General features: G+C 39.8%; 1 protein-coding gene across 5 annotated transcripts in view; it reads left to right on the forward strand.

The window, feature by feature from the left end:
- The window catches only part of LOC134351808 (arf-GAP with SH3 domain, ANK repeat and PH domain-containing protein 1-like), a 729,826-nt gene that overhangs the window by 511,270 nt on the left and 194,234 nt on the right, over window positions 1–24,322 (forward strand). For all 5 annotated transcript variants that reach the window (XM_063058512.1, XM_063058513.1, XM_063058511.1 and 2 more), the window contains exons 12-13: window positions 7,042–7,142; window positions 9,107–9,176. In XM_063058512.1, coding sequence (XP_062914582.1) covers window positions 7,042–7,142; window positions 9,107–9,176 — 171 coding nt within the window. The remainder of the gene's footprint in view (window positions 1–7,041; window positions 7,143–9,106; window positions 9,177–24,322) is intronic.

Genomic DNA, 24,322 nt, shown 5'->3' on the forward strand with positions numbered 1-24,322 from the left:
TCAGAATAAAGGGGCGTCCTTTTAGAACAGAGATGAGGAGGAAGTTCTTTAGCCAGAGAGTGGTGAATCTGTGGAATTCTTCACCACCGACAGCTGTGGAGGCCAAGTCTTTTCTATGTTTAAGGCAGGGGTTGATAAATTCTTGATAGATCAGAGTATGATGGGATATGGGGGATGCTGGGAGAAAGTGGGAGATTAGGGCTGAGAGAAAAATTGGATCAGCCATGATGAAATGGCGGAGCAGACATTATGGGCCAAATAGCCTAATTCTGCTCCTATGTTTATGGTCTTATATTTAGATGGTATTATGAATGTTATTTCAATTTTATTTCACTTAGAGATAAATTTGATTCTGGCCTTAGCTGGTATTTTTAATAATCAAATTGAAACACTTTTGTTGAAGCTTTTCTTAAAAAAAAAGATGTAAAACACATTCAAAGTAAAAAAAATTAATAAAGTAAGGTCCTAACCACTTTTCACTGAGATTGATAGGTTCTTGATTGGACATGGCATCAAAGGTTACCGGGAGAAGGCTGGGAACTGGGGTTGAGGAGGAGGAAAAAAAGGAACAGCCTTGCTTGAATGGCAGAGCAGACTCGATGGGCAAAATGGTCTAATTCTACTCCTATGCCTAATGCCTAATGGTCTTATGGACATTTTTACTATTACTGGTGGGGATCCACTTCTTTGAGAATAATCTATATTAATAGAATAATCTGTGACAGTTGATGCAATCTGCTTCAATATTAGCTTAATTGTAGCTGTCAGCCAAGGAGAAAAATCAGTAGGCACTAACATTTATTTTACGGATCACCTTTTTGAAATTGTACTTATTACACCAGTGGTCGCCAGCCACCGGGCTGCAGACCGGTACCGGGCCACAAAGCATGTGCTACTGGGCCGCGAGGAAACGATATGAGTCAGCTGCAGCTTTCCTCATTCCCTGTCACGCATTGTTGAACTTGAACATAGGGTTGCCTACTCTCTCGTATTTGCCGGGACATCCTGTATATTGGGCTAAATTACTTTGTCCCGTATGGGACCGCCCTTGTCCCATATTTCCCCTGCTAAGGTAGAGTGTTCCTATGAAACCTTTCGTGCTGAAATGGCGTAAGCAAAGAAGCAATTACCATTAATTTATATGGGAAAAATTTTTGAGTATTCCCAGACCCAAAAAATAACTGACCAAATCATACCAAATAACACATAAAACCAAAAATAACACTCACATATAGTAAAAGCAGGAATAATATGGAAAATACACAGCCTACATAAAGTAGAAATAATATATGTACAGTATAGTCGGGAAGATGAAGGCAAAACTGATTTGTGGGGGGGGAATCGGCAAATCGGCACGTACGCGCATGCGCACACAGGTGCCCGTGCAAGGCTTCATGGTCATGGTAGTCTTTCCTGGGGTAAAGTGTCCCAGTATTTGACTGCTACTTTTGTTCCTTATTTGGGAGTGAGAAAGTTGGCAACCCTAACTGTAAAGGACATGCTGAGATGAGCTTAACCCTACCTGAACACCACCCCCTCCCCCCTGCCCCCCCCCCCCGGCCGGTCCGCAAGAATATTGTCAATATTAAACCGGTCCGCATTGCAAAAAAGGTTGGGGACCCCTGATTTACACAATCTCAGGCAATGGGACACTTGTGATCCAAAGGGGATTTCATTAGATAAAAGCTGTTTTTTATATTTTTAGCTAAAGTGTAATATATAATTCCTCTTTATATTCTTTAAATGATTTCTCTCTTTTGAAATTGTCAGTTATTATGTTAAGTTTCTGCCTGTACTGGTTGCCAATGATCTCTTGTTAAATAGCAACTAATCATGCTCCTATCATTTCGGATCTCCCCCTCCCCCTCCCACTTTCAAATCTCTTACTAGCTCTTCTTTCAGTTGGTCCTGACAAAGGGTCTCGGCCCGAAACGTTGACTGTACCTCTTTCTAGAGATGCTGCCTGGCCTGCTGCGTTCACCAGCAACTTTGATGTGTGTTGCTATGTGTTATTCACACATGGACATAGGCAGTAGTAGGTATCTAACCATGGCAGATGGTATAATCCTGAATCTGCTTAGCATTTACCATAGTATATTTTAATGGGATTCAGGAAGCAACAATCACTTTGTTGAAATCATGCTATCAAATTCTTGGATTTTGGCATACCTCTGTCCTTGATGTGACCTAACTGCTGGGAGCTATTTAGGAAGTGTCGCTTTCTAAAATCCAATTTAGCAACATCAATAATAGTACAGTTTTAAACTCGCACTGTAATAGCCATTTTAACTAAACCGAAGATTGTCAAATTGTTAACTTGATTTGCTTCCTGCCCATAGCAATCTCTAAACCTTGGATAGCCATTTTAATTAACATTTGCTTATCAAAACATTAACAGCTGTTTTTAAATATGGAATTTCAGTAGCTTGTCTACTAATAAACTCCATGCCCGTTGTTTTACTCTCATTTAATGTACTGTTCTTGGATTTCAGTAAGTTCATAACAGTGAATAAGATAATGGTATAGATGATATTGTTAGCTTGGATTGGCTGGATAGATGGATGTAGAATAGGCATAAATGGGTCTTTTTCAGGTTGGCAAGATGTAACAAGTTCTGTACCACAAGGATATAATACTGAAGCTTCATATGGCATTAGTCAGACCACATTTGGAGTAGTGAGATCAATTTTCAGCCTCTTATCTAAGAAAGGATATGCTGGCAATAGAGAAGGTCCTGAGGAGGGTTCAGGAGGATGGTACCGGGAATGAAAGGCTTATAGTATACGGAGTGTTTGATGGTTTTGAGCCTGCACTTGTTGGAGTCTCGAGGAATGATGGGGGATTTCAATAAAACCTATTAAATATTAAAAGGCCTAGACAGAGTAGACATGGAGAGGATGTTTCCAATATTGGGGAATCTAGGACCAAGAGGGCACAGCCTCAGAATAAAAGGTCGTCCCTTTAGAACAGAGATGAGGAGGATTTCTTTAACCAGAGGAGATTTATCTGTTTAGGTTACCGGAGAAATTGGTAGTAGCAGAATATTGCTTTCACAATGGCCATAGGATTGACTTTGGCACAAAACTACTGCGCCACACCACTGGGTTTTGGGACTGCCTGGCGAAAGAAGCCATTGAAATAAAGTGAGAGGAAAAGAATTTTAACAAAGATGAAGGTCTCGCTCTAAGTAAGGACTGGAATTCGATTGTAAGCAAGATGGGGCAGAGGAAACCTGATTGGATGAGTACTAACCAATCAGGAGGGACGGACTATGGGGGTATAAATACCATCGGTCTAGACATGCCCAGGAATCATCCCTGATGAGATGCCAGAGTTTGACATCGAAATGTCGATTAAAATCGATTCTTATACCTGGCTGGAAACCAGAGAAGAGCTTCATCAATGCTAAATTTGTTGATGACAGGCACTTAAGTCCTTTTTGTGACCTAACTCGGAGGCTACAAGGGAATATACACTTGTTGAATGGCAAGTGGGAGAGAAAATTTAAAATGTTAATTATGTTTCTTTTACCACAGATGCATCTTGATCTGCTGAGTTTCCAACACCTCCCTCTGGTACTCCTCCCTTCCCGTTCTTTCATAGTCTTCTGTCCTCTCCTATCAGCTCTTCCAGCTCTTTACTTCAACCCTCCCCCTCTCCTGGTTTCACCTATCATCTGCAACCTTGTACTTCTTGCTCCCCTCGTCCCACTTTCTTACTCTGTCTTCTCCCCTTGCTTTACAGTACTGATGAAGGGTCTCAGCCTGAAATGTCGACTCTTTACTCTTTTCCAGAGATGGTTCATGGCCTGCTGACTTCCTCCTGCATTTTGTGTATATCACTTTGGATTTCCAGCATTTGCAGATTTCCTTGTGTTTGAGTTTCCAACATTTTCTGTTTTGTTTCAACTTTTCTGTATCTATAATTTTTAAATAAATTTTCACTTGCTGTGAAATTGTGAAAGAGTTGTTAGATGCAGAGTATCTGGATGTCCTTGTGTGTTTTGCAGAAGACTGGTATGCAGCTGATATAAAACTAATATAGACATATTAAGGCAAATTGTGTTTTACTAACCTGATTATGTCTTCCAAAGATTGAGAGGTTGATGAAGAGAATGTAGTAGATGCTGTCTCTAGATTTTCAGAAGATATTTAACTAATTCCTGGTGGTATTAAACTGTGAATAAAGGTAATAGCTGCAACAAGAATTTCAAAGCAAAAATGTCTTAGAACAGAAAACAGACTGTTGTGAATGTTCAAGATTCTTTAAGATTGAATGTTGGCACACAGTATTTTTCCCCCATATAGCCTTAGTATAGAAGCAAGTTTTTCTTTATTCCTTTGGGGCAATGTGGGCCTTACAGGTTGAGTTGGCCATCCCTAATTGACTTTGAGAGCGTGGTGGTGAGTTTCCTTCTTGAACTGTAGTCCTTGAGATGTGGGTAGACCCACAACAACCAACCTTTGCACCGAAACATCATCATTCATAATTTCCACCACCTGCACATGATCCCACCACCATCAAGTCTTCCAATATCCATTCCTTTCTGCAAGCACTCCTCTCAGTGACTTTATGATTAGCTCATTTCCACCAATACCCCCTCCCTGTCCCCTGGCACTTTACATTGCAGCAAGATGCAGGACTCCATCTCCTCCATTTCACTGCCATCCTCGGACTCAATCTACCCTTCAAGGTCAGACAAACATTCACATGCAGCTCCTCCATACTCATGTACTGTATTTGGTAATCTCAATGTAGAGGAGCTCACTTCCAAGCAAACACTAGGCAAACTATTTTGTGGAGCACATTTGTCCTGACCTTGCAGTTACATGCCATTTCAACACATCTTCTCATTCCCACATCAACCTTGGCTTTCTCTACTGCCAGGGTGAGGTGAAATGCAAACTAGATAAACAATATCTCATATTTTAGTCTAGTTAGTCTATAACCTGAAGTATGAATAGTAAAATTTTGAGCTACAGATAATCCACTCTCTCCTTTCTCTCTCCGTCTGCATTCTCCCCACCTCCCACCTTTACGGAACTGCATGTGAAGTGTAATTTCTGACTTGAGCTGCATTGTTATATTAAATACATTGGCTCAGGGAAAGCATAAATGTAGTGGTAGTAGTAGAATCACTCGAGTCAACAATTATGTTCTCCTAAGGGGTTGTTTATTGGTGGGTCTACAGGTGGCTGTAGAGGCCAATTCAGGATACACACATATTCTGGAAAGTTAGGATGGATTTCCTTAATGGAGAATGCCTGCCTGTGACTGTATTTAATGTGAGGAGGTTGATGCACAGGCTGCCATCACACAGTCCTTGATAGGCTAGGGTCAGGGTCCATGGCATAGAATGCAAAATGACTGGGAACCCTACACCGCTGCAAACTTCCTCCACCGTGGTGATATGTCAGCATCTTACGTTAGCTCCACTGTTGAGGCCTTGATAGCATAACCAAGCATTAAATGTTAGGCTAAGTAGCACTTTTCTGTGCTGAATATTCTTTGCAACATTGTTGACACCATCAAAGGTGTCCCAAAATGATGACACTGCTCTGTATGCTCCACAAGCTTTCTCTCCTGGTCGAATGTACATCCACCCGTTTTATTTTTGCTGGTGTTTATGCAGCTCTTTCTTAAATGCTACATGTCTTCTGAGGTTACAGAGCTTATCATAAAACTTATTTGAATTACAGTTCAAGAATTAAAATTGCTTACTGCATATTTCAACATTTTTCTAATTTTTATTTAAAATTCTGTAAGGTCCAGCTTTCCTTATTCACCTTGCATTGATTAGTTATCATGAATGTTGGAAATGGCTTTGCTAGGTATTTATTTTTGAAAATTCGTATCTCTATCTTAACTGGCATGATACTCTCATTATAACTGAGTTATTGCCTAATCATTGGAGCTAATTTTATTTCAACTATTCAGAGATTCATTAAATGCTGCCAGAGTACACAGAATTGAAGGCAGTATAATTTTTTTGCTGCATTGTTAATCAGTCAATTTGTTGATGTGCCTCTGATCAGCCATTAATTTTGTAACTTTAACATTTTAAAAATACAGGTTTTAAACATGCAGAATCTTAGGAATGTCTTTTGTCATATGTACTTACCACTTTTCCCTCCTATAAATGTTTTTGCCTTTCCTGAACAAAGTCTAGGAGAGTAAGTTCGAGTTTTAATTAAAATTTGCATGTAGGTTACCTTACCTGTATCATTTCATGCCTGTAACATTGTTGTTCTCCAGTTTCAAGTCATTGCATTAGTTTTACTAGCCATATATTAAAGCAATATGAATATTAATGTGGATGACAAGGGAAGTTCAGACCTGTATTAAAATTACACAAATATTTGGAAACAAATTAAGTAAATCTTGGGAACAAAAAAGGTTTAGTCTTCATTTAATTCTGGGAGATGCAGTTGAGCAAAATAACTTTCCAGATAAATTTACTACAAATTCTGTGTCTGGCAAACTAAGATATCAATGCTAGTTTTTAAAATATAAAGCTATACAGTACAAATTAATGGTTACAAATTCTACAATGTGTTTCTGCACAATTAGAGTTAAAATTACAAAAGAGAACTCAAACTATTCTTACAATTGGAGTTAATTTGCCATTTTGTTTCTAGTTCTGTGCTATGCCTGATTTGTATGTTAGATTGGAATAATAATAGTTTCTCAGTATGGATTTGTCCACATTGATATACATTTGTATTTCACGATTTTAAATATCGTATGTTCATTTTAGTCACTCACACTGCCATCTTTAAACTATTCAAAAAAGAATAGTAACAACAATGAAATTTAACTGTTAAAGGTAAACTAAAAAGTGCAAATAGCTGATAAATTATGACCAACCTGCAAGTTAGCTGCTTGACCGAATAATCCATCAAACTTTAGTTTTGTTGCTGTATTTTGCATCATCTTGTTCTTCTGCATGCCATTACTTTATCCTGAAGTATTAGTTTTGTACTCATGAATTAGTCTGCTATTGTGTGTGCCATAGTAGTTCACAAAACTGGTTCCTCTTAGGATTCTCAAAGCAGACAGTCAGGCTACAGTATGCACCAGCTTCAAGGTAACAAGGAGTATGGAAGTGAGAAGAAAGGGTACCTCTTGAAGAAAAGTGATGGGTAGGTAACACCTACATTTTTATTAACACTTGCTGATTACTTTCAAAATGAAGATGACTGTATTTGCTTTGCAGTTGGACAGTTGCATGGATTTACACTCAGTGGCCACATTGTTAGGTAGAGGAGTGGAATCTGGTGTGGTCTTCTGCTGATGTAGCCTATTCTCTTCAAGGTTTGATTTGTTGTGCATTCAGAGTTACTTATGGACATCACTGTTGTAACAAGTGGTTATTTAAATTGCTGCTGCCTTCCTGTCAGTTTGAACTAGTCTGACCATCCTTCTCTGATCTCTCTTATTAACAATGTTTTTTTGGCCACAGAACTGCAGCTCGGTATTTTTTTTCCATTTTGTTTTTTGCACCATTCTCTGTGAACTGTTGTGTGTGAAAATCCCAAGAGATCTGCAGTTTCTGAGATATTCAAAATGGCCCTTATGGCACCAACAATCATTCCACAGTCAGTCACTTAGATCATATTTCTTCCCTATTCTGATGTTTGCTGTAAACAACTGAGCCTCTTGACCATGTATGCATGTTTTTATTCATTGAGTTGCTCCCATATGATTGTCTGATTAGATGTGATCATTAGCAAGCAAGTTACAAGTGCAGCCCCAGAGTGTATGTGTCATCTAACACCATTGAAATTCCTAGGTTTAAAAGTTAAACATCTGCTACAGAAAATGTGAATAGTGTGTTACAAAAATGATGAAATCCACAGATCTATCATTGGGTTTAAAACTGATGCAAATTGACTTTCTGGTGGAAAATAAAACTTAGAAAAGGCTGTATACGTTACATTTTTAGTGTTTTTTTTTAACTGTTCTTGCATGCCTGTTATATTATTCTAGAAAACAATAGTGGACTTTAGACTTTTTTGCAACACATCATTCATGTTTGCAACAAATTTTCAGCTTTAATGTTGGAATTTTTTTAAAAAGTTAAATGCTGTACAGATCTATTCACCTGTTTAACTATAAAAGAGTTGATTCCATGATTTTAAAAATCTGAACTGTGTTAATGGGCGAGTGGAATAATGGAAGAAAATCTGAGAAAATGATGCAGTTAGTCACTGTGACCTTAATGAAATCCCAAGGTCATTTCTTGTGAGTGGCCATGTAGTTGAATGAAGATGTATGTTGGGAAAAGTCAAAGTTGAGAACTATGCTGCTGAAACTATTGGAATTTTTCTGAAGTTTATTAAATGTTCAAAAATGTTTTTTGGGGAAGTGGCATGATTTATTAATTAATGATGGAGTCCATGGCTATTATAACAGAAACTTTAGGCCATCTTAAAGTTTCTTCTCGCAGGCAGTTAACCAGTCTATTTAGCTCCCAAACATCTCCATAGTTATCTCATTCACGGAACTACACTGTAAACACTTTAAGCTGCTTTTGAATAATGCTCTGTACATTTACATGCTGGTACTTAAGTATTTCTGCACATTTTATTCCATATCTATATTTCTAACTTTACTTTTATGTAATTCTTTATTCTGCATAATTGTTGAATGTGATTTTTTTTGTCGCGTGCCATGTCATCTCACCATAACAAATTCCTAATACATATAAATGTATATGGTGAATAAAGTTTATCCTTGATTCCTGAAATGAAATTGGAAAGGAAGATAGTTATCTACAATCATGTAGCACTTTGGTTCTTTTTAATTAGATGGTGTTGGCACGTTAGATGATACCTAATGGTTCTGTGTAATTAAAAAGAAGCATGATGGACTAATTTTCCATAGAAATAATTCATTTTATTATATGATTGATAACTGACACATTAATGTTTCTTTTTTTCAGCTGCTAAATTGATTTTCTAGTCTTATCCCACTACTTTTTCATAAATCCATAATAGATGCCACATGAAGATCCATTTGTTTTTGTGTGTTTAATGTGACATAGGATTATGTTATTCATTTTATACCATATGAAGTAACTGTTTGTATTTTATTTCCATTTTAGCCTTCGAAAAGTTTGGCAGCGAAGAAAATGTACAGTCAAGAATGGCTACCTGACTATATCACATGCAACTGTGAGTAGTACCTGTTCATATTTTTCTCCCACTAAAGGAGTCCTTCCAAATTTCAGAGCTGTTTAGTTACGTTATTAGTCTATGTATATTGAGTGTGTAAAATAATTTCTTTAAAATCAGTGTGGATCGGTTTGTACAAATTGTGAAGAAGAAAATAATGAGTGCAATTTAATAATTAATGAATATTCCTTATTCGGTGATATCATCTTCAAATAGTAATCATTAGCAAAATATATTTAGTTTATATTGCGTGCTTCATAAATTTGTGATGCTTAGTGCTGTAACTGTACCTTAGTGCTATCCTGAAGAGTGCTGATTGGTTATGGTGCACTTGGCTGGAGGAAAGCAACAAGAAAATGTTAAAACTTAATCGCTTAACAGTGTACTGGCTGTCGAATCGGTGTCAGCTACTTGCCAAATGTGACTATCTTGATCACATTCACTTGGCTCATGATTCAGATTGATTTATTTGTCACATGTATATAGAAACATACAATGAAATGCACCATTTAAGTCAATAATCAACACAAGTTAAGAACGTGCTGGGGGAGCCCACAAGTGTTGATACACATTCTGCGCCAGCATGGCATGCCAACCTCGTTCACAGAACACACACTACAGAACAACGACAAAACAACAACAGCAAAGTAAGCCCCTTACCTCCCTCCCACTTACCTACCCACCCATCCATCCAAGTGCACACATAGATAGTCCTCGAACCGCCCCCAACTCGGGGCCTTAAGCCTCCATTGGATTCTCAGACACTGGGCCTTTGACTTCCGTAGTGGACCCTCAGACCCAGTGCTTTGGCCATTGTGCCTCAGTGAGAGCATATCACTTCATTGGTCATTGTAGCTAGATCAATGAGAATTCAATAAGGTATTTTGTTCTATTTACACATGGTCAACATTAGCTCAACAAATATCATTCAGCCAATCTGGTCATGTATAACAACAATAATTCATTATTCGATGTATAACAAAAAAAGTAAAATTTGACCAGTAACACATATTTAAACAATGTAATAGATATGAAAAGCAGATTTAATCCACCCCCCAAAATATAAATGCGTGTATAACGAGAACAACAGTGTATAAAACTTCTAAGTGTAGACCACCAGTAATTGTTACGAAATTAAGTCTGTCATGAAGCAATTTGCTGGAGTGGATGGAGAGTAAGTAATGCATGTGTGGAAGATCAAGCACGTCACCATATATCTTTAAACTAACCTATCATGGAAAGAGCTGGGTGCATCCTTACCACCTCAGGAATAAGAAGTCATGAAATCAACAACAGCAACGTCTGTGATTAGCTGAGGACGGTTCTTGTGATCTGCACAACAGTTTTATTAGTGAAGAAGTTGTGATAAGTGGCACTGGTGAGAAGCAATCAGGGAATGCTCAAAGTTATCATCATGTGGGGCAGCTGTCTTCTTCAACTCGTTAATGTAGATGATGTGGAAAAGATTGCTATGATTCAACTTCATTCCCTGTAAAGAAAACCCAGATTCATGTTTTAGGAATTCCAGATACTCTTGCTAGGGGATAACACTTCAGGAGATGTTGTATTGAAACCCAAGCAACACAAAAAGTGCAAGAGGAACTGAGCAGGTCAGGCAGCAAATGCAGGGGAATAGACAGTCAGTGTTTTGGGTTGAGAAGTCCCAAGAGAGGTCTGTGGCAGTTGGTGAAGAGCAAGGAGTAGGGCAGTGGTAGGGAAGGAGGTAGCAGACATCTTCACTTTGCGGTAAGTGGTGGTGCATAGAATCTGGAGGGAGAAGCAATCGCTGGAACTCGGTATCTGGGATCTTTGCTGGGGAAAACGGAGAGGCCTGAAAATGGGAGTTGGAAGTCATGTCACACAAGATGTTGGTGAAGACAAGTTCTGTGGCTCTGGGTAAGCACGTGGTCAACAAACCAGAGAACAGCACTCCATACACAAGAATGCATCTTGAGTGCATTACCATTGTACATGTGCTATCAATCCACTTGAAGCCATATAATCTTTCCATGATGTGAAAAACTACAGGAAAGACAAATATATTTTAAATTAAACAATAATTATAAGGTAATCATCATTTGGGACAGAAATGGATCCCATTCCCTTGAAGAAATTTTACAGATGGTGTCAATCACTTGAACCAGCAATATTTTTGCTAGAAAAAGGAACCTCTAACATGGTTCTTCCCTTAAATGTTTCATGGACATGATTCCTAAACTGCTCTGATAAAATAATTATTTCTTATTATAGCAATCCAGTATCGTCTTTGTTTTCTATATATTGATCATATTGCAGTCAAATAAGCAAGCTAACGAAAGGAATTTACATTGGTGACTGCTTTACATTGAGAATTAATCTTGCAGTTCCCCTCAGCATCTTTTCTAGAGTCTCAAGATCACCAAAGTGAGGGTGCCAAAACAATGCAGTGAAATTCTGCTAAGCACAGATCCATTTGTACTGAAATCCTGATGGTCTAGCTTTGGTCTCACTCATTAGTCCAGAATGAGTCTGGCCCTGTGGCTCAGAATGGTAGGGAACGGAAGAGGTTGGCACCAGTAATAGGAGATTCTATAGTTAGGGGGACAGATAGGTAGTTCTGTGGGCGTGAAAAAGAAACACGGATGGTAGTTTGCCTCCCAAGTAATCGGGTTCATGATGTTTCTTAACGCATTTGCTATGTCCTGAAATGGGAGGATGAGCAGCCAGAAGTCATGGTACATATTGGTACCAAAAATGTAGGCAGAAAAAGGGAGGAGGTGCTGAAAGCAAAATACAGGGAGTTGGGAGGGAAGCTGAGAAGCAGGACCTCAAGGGCAGTAATCACAGGATTGCTGCCTGTGCCATGCAACAGTGAGTATAGGAATAAAATGATTTGGTGAATAAATATATAGCTGAAGGATTGGAACGGGGCCAGGAATTCAGATTTCTGGATCATTGGGACCTCTTCTGGGATAGGTGTGACCTGTACAAAGAGGACTGGTTGCACTTGAATCCGAGGGGATTTTTACTTGTGTACAAGGAGGACAGCATGCCCCTGTAGCCACACTGTTCTGAAGTCAGGACAGAAAAATACTATTTTTATACAAAATTAACTTGTCAATTATGGAAATTGGGGCTGAGAGGGAAAATGGATCAGCCATGATGAAATGGTGGAGTGGACTCGATGGGGCCCAATGGCCTAATTTTGCTCCTGTACCTTATGGATATTGGCCATTTGGTGAACTGTATGTTTGAATTCCTTTCATGAAAAATCAATCGCCATTCAAAACATAAGTGTTAAAGGTTAATAAAACCTATAAACTGACAACCCAAGTATATTTTGTAGTTAGTAAAGCAATAGTTCCTTTGTTGGTGTGTGTGCCTTGGATAGGTTATCTTATCTCCAGACTCTTGGTATGCAAAGGGAGGCTATTCTCTTCAAAGTCCTTTCTTGCCTGGGTTGTCTCTACTCAATTGCAGTATATCATTGCCTGCATATTAAGTCTTGCCATAATACAACCTCCACACAGTCGTGAGTCAGCAATGTCCACACCGTCATACCTGCCAATCTCAAACAACGCTGCAAGATCACCTACCTTATTTTACACACTGTGTGCATTCAAATATAACACTTTCTGTCCTGTATTCATCCCTACTAAGCCTCTGCCATCCGATTCCTAAACGGACATTGAACCCTTGGACACAACCTCACTTTTTTTAATATACAGTATTTCTGTTTTTTGCACGATTTTTATTCCATTCAATATATGTACACTGTATAAAGTATACTGAATAAGATTTATTTATTTTTTTCTTCTATATTATATATTGCATTGAACTGCTGCTGCTAAGTTAACAAATTTCACAACACATGCCAGTAATAAACCTGATTCTGAATCTGAATTTGTGGAATTTATTACCACAGGCAGCTGTGGAGGCCAGGTCATTGTGTATGTTTAAGGCAGAGCTTGATATGTTCTTGATTGGACATGGCATCAAAGATTACGGGGAGTGGGGTCGAGGAGGGGAAAAATGGATCAGCCATGATTGAATGGCGGAGCAGATTCGATAGGCCAAACAGCCTAATTTTGCACCTGTGTCTTATAGTCTTATAGTCCTTTGCTGCTAATGGAGGTTCAACCAGTTATTGAATACAAGGGTTTCCATACGTTTTCCAGCCTTAACTGTGAATGATTAAACAATATGTTAAATGAAGACATGAGAAGTACAATCATTTGTGTGTTGTTAGTTTAGGCAGATTGTCTTTGTCTATTATTGTGACTTGGATGAACGTCAGACCATATTTTATGAGTAATTAATGCAGAAATCCAGGCAATTGCAAAGAGCTCAGTCCCAACTCTAAATATCTTGTGGTCAATTATTGACCAGAAATTCTACTGGATTAGTGTCAAGAACAGGTCAGAGTTTAGGTATTTCAAAGCCTTTCCACAATTGTTAACAAATGCTATCCCTCTGACATAAGATTGACACCAGGGCAAAATGGCTAACTTAATTGGTGACATTTGCAGTAGCCTAAATCCTTCTGTCACCTCTCTCACTATAGTGCGCCACAGTTACTTGTGTAGGCCACGATGGCATCACCGCACAAACCTCCAAATTCTATCAGCAAGAATGATGAGAACAACAGGCCCACAGACACAGCACTGCCCCGAAGATCCTAATCAAGTCCTGCATGCTCTAGCTTCAAATTTTATCAATAGTCCATCACTGGTTCTAAATTTTATTTCCCGTATCCCATTGTGTGTGTGTGTGTGGCGCTTGGCGCATGGCCAAGTGGTTAGGGCATTGGGCTCACGATCTGAAGGTCGTGGGTTTGAGTCTCGGCCAAGGCAGCGTGTTCTGTCTTTGAGCAAGGCACTGAACCACACACTGCTCCAGTCCACCCAGCTGAAAATGGATACCGGCAAATGCTGGGGGTTAACCTCACAATAGACTGGCGTCCTATCCTGGGGGGAGTCTCGTACTCTCAGTCACTTCACGCCACAGAAACCTGCATAAGCACCGGCTTGATGGGCCACAAGGCTCGGGACAGTCTTTGAGTTTGATTGTGTGATACTTTCACCAGGAGTGTGATAGTTCAAGAAGATGGCTCGCCACTGCCATCTCAAGGGCAGTTAGGGATGGTTCTGGTCTTTCCAATATAGCACAAAATAAAACACATTCTATTTTAAATCCTTAATGCTCTAGTTAGTATATTATTTTTTGTAAAGATGGTTTCCTTTTGGGATTCTGGTTAATTGGTCTATTGTTTAATCAGGATAGTTGCTTATTTGGGACAACTCTTGAAGAACAAAAAGTAATTGAGAAAATAGCCAGATTCCCTCCGATTATTTGGTTCACTACGCTGTTTACTTGGGACAGGAGAATGTCGTGAACAGTTTCTAACTAGTGTCAGTCACATGCACTTGTGTGGCCATTAGGCACAACACTGTCCTTAAATAGCGATAGTTTCATGTGTTTGTGTGCAAAAAGCAGTGATTTTTGTCACTGATAGTTAGCAAGAAATAAGGAGCAAGACAATTTAGAACTATTTTGTTTACTGCAGTTGCAAGCATTCAGGCATGGAGATGCCAGAAATGGCCGGGAGTGAAAATGAAGCAATTTCACTACTCCAGCAAGTTAGGAACTACGAAGGATTTGAAAACATTGACAATCATCTTGAATATTACAATGGAAGTGAAGATTTGGAGGATGTTATTGTCAAAAGCATTGTATGAAGGCATACATTATCTACCCTAGGTGTATGCACTAATTTTGTGCATTTACAGTCAATCAAAAGAACAGGGCAGTCTGTTGGTTGTCTGTCATATACAACGATGACTGTGCAACCCATGAAGGAGAGTTTTTAAAAATGGAAAGAATGTTATATGGGATAGGTTCACTCTCTCGACCTCAAGAGTCTGGGTCCAGCGGTACAAGTAGTCGTCACACACTGAGATCTTCCTTAGTTGCAGTGGATGACCATGACTTCTGTGCCTTATCATGCCCTTCGCTCTCCACAAAGTGTTGCAGAACCATCTTCTTGACCGTTGGATCTTGCTGTTGATCACAACAACCTAGACCACTGGAGCTGACTTCACTTGTTAAGACAGGTATGTCCCTATTTCACTGGGGTATGAGGCCTGCTGGCTATACTCACCTGGTTTAGCCTGCCTGTTGATGCCGTTTACCGGGATGTGGCCGCTATCAGATGCAATCATCTCCCTGGAGCCACAGGTGAGAGCTGAGTGTCTGGTGCGGACCAAAGATGAGTGAGCTGCTCCAGAATGGGCAGGGCATGCCCCTTTACCAGAGGTGCCACCCCTCCCTGGACACCCCATACACGACAGCATACACTGGATAAATTCTTCCATCAATAACTATTAGAAACTAGTGCACAGTTTTTTTAGTACTGTGGTAGCAATAGGTGGTATTCTGATTTGTTCTATATTTCATTTAACTACATAATTTGTTACTCAGTTAAATGGTGGTTTGTCTTTTTATACCTTTAGCTATTTCCATGTAATTTTGGCTAATTGGGGCAGCTGCATAATTGGGCCAAAATGTACTGGTCCTAATGTGTTCCAATTAAGCAGAATCTACTGCATCACACTTTTGGAAATAATTGGTAAAGTCAGCAAGTATGGAGTGTAAATAATGAATGTAGTCATCTGCATTCCATCTCACTACCAGAAACAATCTGAAGAAAAGCTGAAAAAGATCATAATGAGGAATTAAATTTGGGACATGAACTTGTTATGACTTGAACTGTCATAACTTGAAATGAAATAACTAAGGTAGTAATTATTGCATTGGTATTTTTTCCCAAGTGTTGAAAGGAGAAATGTGCTGTGATAGTAGAAAGTTTTAATCGGCAGGAATTTGTCCTTTTCCAGATGCATTATCCAGTTCTTTAATATTTTTAGGTTCTTATTTTCAACCCAGTGAATGCGGCCGTATTCTCCTTTCAGCATATTCTTTGGTACCTATTGTAAGTGATAAAGTTAGACCAAAACAGGCCCTGTTAAGTAACATCAGAAGGGCAAGTTAATCCGCTTTGAATGAGATGGCTGAAGGAAGAGTCATGCTCTGGGCTGGCATTGAACCTACCATCTGAAAAACATGAAATTAAATTTGCAATGGGTCACCTACAAATCAGCCTAAATATACTCAGTGGCCACTTTATTGGGTACAAAAGGTACTGAATATATTACTCTGTGTTTGTGATCTTCTGCTGTATGCCATCTACTTCAAGGTTCAACATGTGCATTCAGAGATACTCTTCAGCACAGTACTGTTGTAATGCATGCTTATTTGTGTTACAGTTGCCTTCCCTTCAGTTTTAACCAGTCTGGCTATTCTCCTCTGACCTCTCTCATTAACAAGGTGTTTTCACCCACAGAACTGCCACCTACTGGATGTTTTTTTGTTTTTCACACAATTCTCTGTACAAAAAAAATCTAGAGACTGTTGTGATCAAGCAGGTGAGCAGTTTCTGAGATACTTAAACCACGCTATCTGGCACCAACAATCATTCCACAGTCAAAGTCAGTTAGATCACATTTCTTCCCCATTCTGATGTTTAGTCTGAACAACAACTAAACCTCTTGACCATGTCGGCATGCTTTTATGCATTGAGTTGTTGCCACCTGATTGGCTGATTAAATATTTGCATTAGTGAGCAGGTTTGCAGGTGTACCTAACAAAGTGACAATTGAGTGTATATGTACTTTATATAGCTTTGAAATATTTCAACAGAAAGATTAGTGTGAACAGAAATTCCCTTTCTGTTCATGTTCTAATTCTCAGCAAAAATAGTAATGCTGAGTGGGGATAAGAAATCCCAGATTTGGATCTCATAGTCATAGTCATACTTTATCGATCCCGGGGGAAATTGGTTTTCATTACAGTTGCACCATAAATAGTTAAATAGTAGTATGTAAATTATGCCGGTAAATTATGAAATAAGTCCAAACCAGCCTGTTGGCTGAGGGTGTCTGGCACTCCAAGGGAGAAGTTGTAAAGTTTGATGGCCACAGGCAGGAATGACTTCCTATGACACCCTGTGTTGCATCTCGGTAGAATGAGTCTCTGGCTGAACGTACTCCTGTGCCCACCCAGTACATTATGTAGTGGATGGGAGACATTGACCAAGATGGCATGCAACTTATACAGCATCCTCTTTTCAGACACCACCGTGAGAGAGTCCAGTTCCATCCCCACAACATCACTGGCCTTACGAATGAGTTTGTTGATTCTGTTGGTGTCTGCTACCCTCAGCCTGCTGCCCTCAGCCTGCTGCCCCAGCGCACAACAGCAAACATGATCGCACTGGCCACCACAGACTCGTAGAACATCCTCAGCATCGTCTGGCAGATGTTAAAGGACCTCAGTCTCCTCAGGAAATAGAGATGGCTCTGACCCTTCTTGTAGACAGCCTCAGTGTTCTTTGACCAGTCCAGTTTATTGTCAATTCGTATCCCCAGGTATTTGTAATCTTCCACCATGTCCACACTGACCCCCTGGATGGAAACAGGGGTCACTGGTACCTTAGCTCTCCTCAGGTCTACCACCAGCTCCTTAGTCTTTTTCACATTAAGCTGCAGGTAATTCTGCTCGCACCATGTGACAAAGTTTCCTACCATAACCCTGTACTCAGCCTCATCTCCCCATCTGGGATCTGGGATGTAAAGTAGGAAAGTGAGGTTATCTCCTACATTTAACAACGATACCTGCTTGTGTCACTTCATTCATACTACGTTGCTCTATATTTGTGCCTCCCAATTTATCTATGCCACCACATTTTGGTGTTCTTTTCTCATATCTTCCATTGACAATATGCCACAATCCCATATTCAAGCTTTTTCTATTGTTTCTTTTGACTTGAACATCTAAACATAATCATTCCTGCTACTGAAAAGGCTTTCCTTTCTTTTATAAGCTTTTGGAGCAATAAAAAAAATCCCTTTTGTCCCCATGTTTTTCTCGTGACCGATACCTTTTTCTGTCTATGACGATCGAGAGTACTCTCTGCCTTTGAGTTATTTATTGTCTCACCCAGGCCTGAATTTTTTACAAGTCTAGATTAACTGTACATTCTGCACAGTGCCACATTCATTTGCCCGCATCACACCACACCTTCCAATCATAAACACGAGATTTTGCGGATGCTAGAAATCCAGGGTAATACACACAAAATGCTGGCGGAACTCAGCAGGTCAGGCAGCATCTACGGAGAGGAATAAACAATCAAAGTTTCATGCCAAGACCTGATGAAGGCCTGTTGAGCACAAATGCAATGTCTCAGTCCTGAAATGTCGACTGTTTGTTCCTCTCCCTATATGCTGCTTGACCTGCTGAATTCCTCCAGCATTTTGTATGTTATCCTTCCCATTGCAGTGATTTTCTTTCTCTGTTCTTTCTTCCACTTTCTTTTGTTACAACCCCTCATTCTAGGGCCTTTGTGTTTGTTACTTCCAGACATCCCACCTCTCCCGGAAGTTCCGGGAGTCTCCCGCAAATTAATAGTGGCTCCCTGATGCCCACAATTTATATACAATGTCCCGGAGAATTGATTTTTTTTGAGAGCAAGTGTGAGAGAACGCGCGAGAGAGAGTGAGAGAGCGAGCGCAAGAGCAAGAAAGCAAGCGCGAGAGAGCGACCACGGGAGAGAGAGCAAGAGCAAGAAAGCAAGCGCGAGAGAACGACCACAAGAGAGAGAGCAAGAGCAAGAAAGCAAGCGCGAGAGAGCAAGCGCGAGTGAGAGTGAGAGCGACCACGAGCGAGAGAGTGCGCGAAAGAGAGTGAGAGCGAGGAAGCATGCGAGAGAGAGTGAGAGCAAGAAAGCAAGCACGAGAGAGCGACCACGAGAGAGAGCGAGAGAGCGAGAAAGCAAACGCGAGTGAGAGTGACCATGAGCAAGAGAGCGCGCACGATAGAGAGCGAGAGCAAGAGCGAGAGAGTTCCAAAAAAAAGTCAGAGTGGCAGAGTGTTCCAAAAAAAAATAAAACGTATATCACCCCAGACTACACTAAAGTGTACCCCTGCCTGATAGGGGTCAAAAATAATGACAGTGTTCCTCGCTGCACTGTTTGCAACAGTAGCTTTCCTATTGCCCATGGTGGGTTAAGACTGTAAAAGACATGGTGAGGTGAGTTTAATGGGTGTCATTTGTTCATTAACATAGCTAACGTTATTTAAACTAGCTGGCTAGCTGCTAAGGAGCTACTCTATTGCAGACATCCCACCTCTCCCAGAATTCTCCCGCAAATTGATGATGCTACCTCCCTGAAATGATTTTTGCAGGGTGGGGTGCCGGTACTTCCAAAGTGCCTGAACCCATTTCCCAAGTTTTCTGTAACCTAGCTACTATTTCTGAGACCTGTTCTGCTGAACTTCAGTTCAAATTTTGCAGTCAGCCACATTTATCAACATGTCACAGTTCAGACCCATGATGTTCCTATCCCAGTAACTACATGTCCACTTGTTACTGCACTCTTGTTGCCACATCTCAGAATGATCCTACAAGCTCTTTGTCACCAGGTGATTGCCAAGCTTCCAATCCCTTATTTCCCCAAATCCAAACGCCCTCCAATTCCTCAGTAATTCTTTTCCACTATTCTGATTACATAATGTCTTTTAGCATATTGTGAGCCAATGCAATTTGGAGTTTTCTTTATATGTGGAGCTTTATATAGGTTTTACAGTAAAAAATACATGGTGATCTGTTTTGAGTACATTTTCAAGTGATCTTTAGTTGCAAAATTTACATTATTCCATTGGCAAAACAGTTTTCCTTCGATATCATCAGACCGTCATACTTACTGTGATTAGCCAAAGGCCATCTTCATTCTGAAACATATTATTATCTGACCTCCTGTAAGCAATTTCATTGCATGGCTCAGCAATATGATGCAATAGAAGTTTAGCTAATAATTCACTGCTCCTTGTAGGTGTAACATTTTTACCATTTTACTTTTAAGGTATTTATACTGTCAACTATTACAGTTTTTATTTCAGTTAAAATATTATCTTTACAGCTTCAAAAACATGGTGAAATGAACATTTAATTTTGAAATCTATCCTCAGGGAAATTCCCTTTAATCAGTTAAAGCAAGGCCACAGGTGATTCAGAAGGTAGGAGCTTAAGATTGGAAAGGCAAAAATGTTGTTTCTTGCTAGACCAGAGGACTTCTGTATTCAAAATTAGTTATTAATCTGCAATTCTGTGTAACTGAGCAGAGTTCTGAAGTTTTATACTTTAATCTTTTTTTTAATTTAACAACATTGTAGATAGGGAGGAGCAGACCTTGTTATAATTACATAATTTCTAAGTTCTAATCAAGGAAACAGCATTTTATTTCAATGATGCCAATAAATTTCTGAAATGACATATCGCAATTAAAAATAAATCCTGATTAAGAAAATTGTTTGTTTTGTGCCAGTCTCCATCTAAGAACCTTAAAAAGAAATGATCAGAATAATATCATAAATAGATGAACATTCAGGCTAGTTGGGCTAAATGTTCTTTTAGACCTGGGTTCCTAACCTTTTTTATGCCATGAACCAATACCATTAAGCAAGGGGTCCGTGGACCCCAAGTTGCTTTAGAATATCTGAAATAAAAACAAAATATTAGAACCACTTTGGTTAAGCATCATCTCTGGAAAAAGATAGGGGTAATGTTTTACAGTAGATTCCTTCATCAGAAGTGCAAAGGAGAAAGAGAGAGTTTTTAATTGCAGAGTAAAGGCTGGATAGACCAAAGGAAAATTTGGTGATAAGGTGAAGTCAGTCCAAGTACATTATTGGATGTGATTAGAAGAGGGTGATTACATTTTTTTTATTGCGTTCCAAATAGTGGGACTGTGCAACATGTTAGCAGATCAGGCTATACTAATGGAGAGAGAAAACTGAGCCATTGTCGCAAACAGGTAACTTACAGCCAAAATGGCCAATTCTGATAGAGAGAAATTGAATTACCTAAAGTTGCCAAATTCGATATTAAGTGTGGAAGGTGGCAGTGTATGTGGAAGTAGGATAAAGTATATTTTAATGCTGCATTGGGTCTCATGGTAACAGTTCAGGAAGTTGCAGTATTAAAGTGGTAGGTAATGTGACACTCAGTGTCATTCCAATGGACTGAACTCAGATGCTACACAAAGTAATCACCCATTCTGCTTATGATTTCTCCAGTGTAGGAGAGACCATTTTTGAATATTGAATGTAGTCAGTACACTAGATTGGAAGAAGTACAAGTGAACTGCTGCTCATCTGGGAAGACTGATTGGTTATCTGGATGATGGGAAGAGAAGAGGTAAAAGGATGGATGACACATCTCCTGCAGTTGCATGGGGAAGTGCAAAACATAAAGAGTGATTGGTGGGGATAGAGATGAGACCTGGAGGTTGCAAAGCGAACTGTCCCTTAAAAATGCTGAAAGGAATTGGGTGGGGAGCATGGTGATGCAGCATTATTTTTAGAACTGGAAATTGAAGAGGATGTCCTATTGAGTCAAAGGCAAGTGGGGACCAGGAAAAGTCTCTCTTTGCTCAATTGAGTATGAGAAGGAGTGATAGAGTGCAGAATAGAGATGAGATGTGGACAGGTACTATCCACAGTGGCACTCCAGGTAGAAAAAAGACATTTTTGAGGCTCTTCAGCCATCAACATTTTGACAGAAATGGGAGCAGATATAGGCCATTTGAATTTTCTCTTGTAAGTACACATAACAGAATTAATGAGGAATTATTCACTGAGGAAACATTTGATATATTGTATAAGCAACTACGTTGTAGCAGTGAACACAAATACATTTCCCAGCTACCCCTTATTAGTACCTGAATCATTTTTTATTAATTTGTGCCAGCAAATTGCTAATTGTAATAATTAGCTAACTGCTTAATGCTGCATCCTAAAGTCAGCAGTTGTGAATAATTGCTAGGCAGCATGCCATAACTGTATGGGGGCTTGTCTCTGTAACAGTACTGTCTGTTGAGTGCAAAAGTGCATGCTTCTACCACTGGCATTTTCTGGAATTGCTTTATGCTTTTTCAGGACAAGGTGAATAAAATAATTATTTTATGCTTGTTTTTATTAGTTGAGGCATTGAGTTCAAAAATCAAGAGGTTAAGTTGCAACGTTATAAAACTCAGGTTAGGCCACATCTGGAGTATTGAGTACAATTCTGGTCGCCCCAAAATAGGCTTTGGAGAGGGCACATGATGCTTCCTGGTTAAAAGGTATGTGCTATAATGAGAGGCTGGAAAAACTCGGGTTGTTTTCTCTGGAACGCTGGAGGCTGAGGGAAGGTCTGATAGAGGTTTACAAGATTATGAGAGGCATAGATAGAATGGACAGGGAGTTTCTGTTTCCAAGAGTTGAAATGTCTAATACCAGAGGGCATGTATTGCAGGTGAGAGGGGGTAGGTTCAAGGAGGATGAGAGGGGTAAGTTTAGAGTTGTGGATGCCTGGAATGCACTGTCTGATATTGTGGTAGAGGCAAATACATTAGAAGCTTTTAAGAGACGTTTGGATAGGCACGTAGATGTAAGGAAGATTGAGGGGTATGGATGTGTTGTAGGTTGGAGGGATTAGAGTTTGTGTGTTTTTGATTTCCTTTTTTAGCTGATTCAGCATATTATGGGTCTATTGGCCTGATCCTGTGCTATACTGTTCTATAATTATTAGTAGGTTCTTGAGAGATGAAAACATCCTTGTGAATACCCAAAATTATTGCAACAAGGTCATTCAGGTATGAAGAGTGTTTCAAAGCTGTGGTCACACTTGGGACTTCACATTGGAACATTTTAACCATTGATGACTCTGTATGTTAATTCTTATTATTTTTGACCATATTTGTTTTTTTTTATCTTTGATACATACAATGCAGCAGCCAGGGAGAAGTGGGTATTATCTGCTATTTCAAAGTACTTTAATAGGTGTGTCATAATTAAGAGGTGAATAGGCAAGAAATCCATTTTTACTCAATGGTCACTTTATTAGGTACACTTGTATAAATGCTCATTAATGCAAATATCTAATCGGCCAATGATGTGGCAGCAACTCAATGCATAAAAGCATGAAGACATGGGGAAAAAGGGGTTTAGTTGTTGTCGAGACGAAACACCAGAATGGGGAAGAAATCTAATCTAGGTGACTTTGTTGGTGCTACACAGGCTGTTTTGAGTATCTCAGAAACTGCTGATCTCCTGGGATTTTCACGCACAATAGTCCCTAGAGTTTACAGAAAATAGTGCAAGAAATAAGATGGGGAAAAAAAGAGATTCACTGAGTGCCGGCTTTGTGGGCAAAAACGCCTTTTTAATGAGAGAGGTCAGAGAAGAATAGCCAGACTGGTTCAAGCTGAAGGCGACAGTAACTCAAATAACCACACATTAAAACAGTGGGGTGCAGAAGAGCATCTCTGAGTGCACAACGCATTGAACCTTGAAGTGGATGGTCTACAGTAGTAACAGAAGACCATGAACATACATTCAGTGGCCAGTTTATTACATATGGGAGGTACCTAATAAAATGGCCACTGAATGTATGTTCGTTATGTGCCGTGTCATATGACCTGGGTGATCATGGTCTTCCATCTGTTTTTAATCCTCTTCTTGGAAAATTGGTGAGGACTCCCCGGACCACGCCGATGACCCCCTTCTCCCTTCTTCAACCTCCTCTTCGTGGACACCCCACCCATGTCTTCTGCCTGCTCTGGACCTTTTCATTGCCAACTGCCGACGGGACATAAACCATCTGGACTTCAACACTCCTTTTCCAACCTTCCAAATGCTCAGCTCTCCACTCCCTCGGTACTAATCCTAACCTCACCATTAAACCTGCAGATAAGGGAGGTGCTGTAGTAGTCTGGCGAACTGACCTTTACCTTGCTAAGGCCCAGGGCCAACTCTCAGACACCTTCTTTTACTTACTTACTTACTTACTTCAAGGTTCACCAGGTTGATTCCTGGGATGGCAGGACTTTCATATGATGAAAGACTGGATCGACTAGGCTTATACTCTCTGGAATTTAGAAGATTGAGGGGGGGATCTTATTGAAACATATAAAATTCTAAAGGGATTGGACAGGCTTGATGCAGGAAGATTGTTCCTGATGTTGGGGGAAGTCCAGAACGAGGGGTCACAGTTTGAGGATAAAGGG

Source organism: Mobula hypostoma, chromosome 9, assembly GCF_963921235.1.
Source record: "Mobula hypostoma chromosome 9, sMobHyp1.1, whole genome shotgun sequence".
In the NCBI taxonomy this organism is placed as follows: Eukaryota; Metazoa; Chordata; class Chondrichthyes; order Myliobatiformes; family Myliobatidae; genus Mobula; species Mobula hypostoma.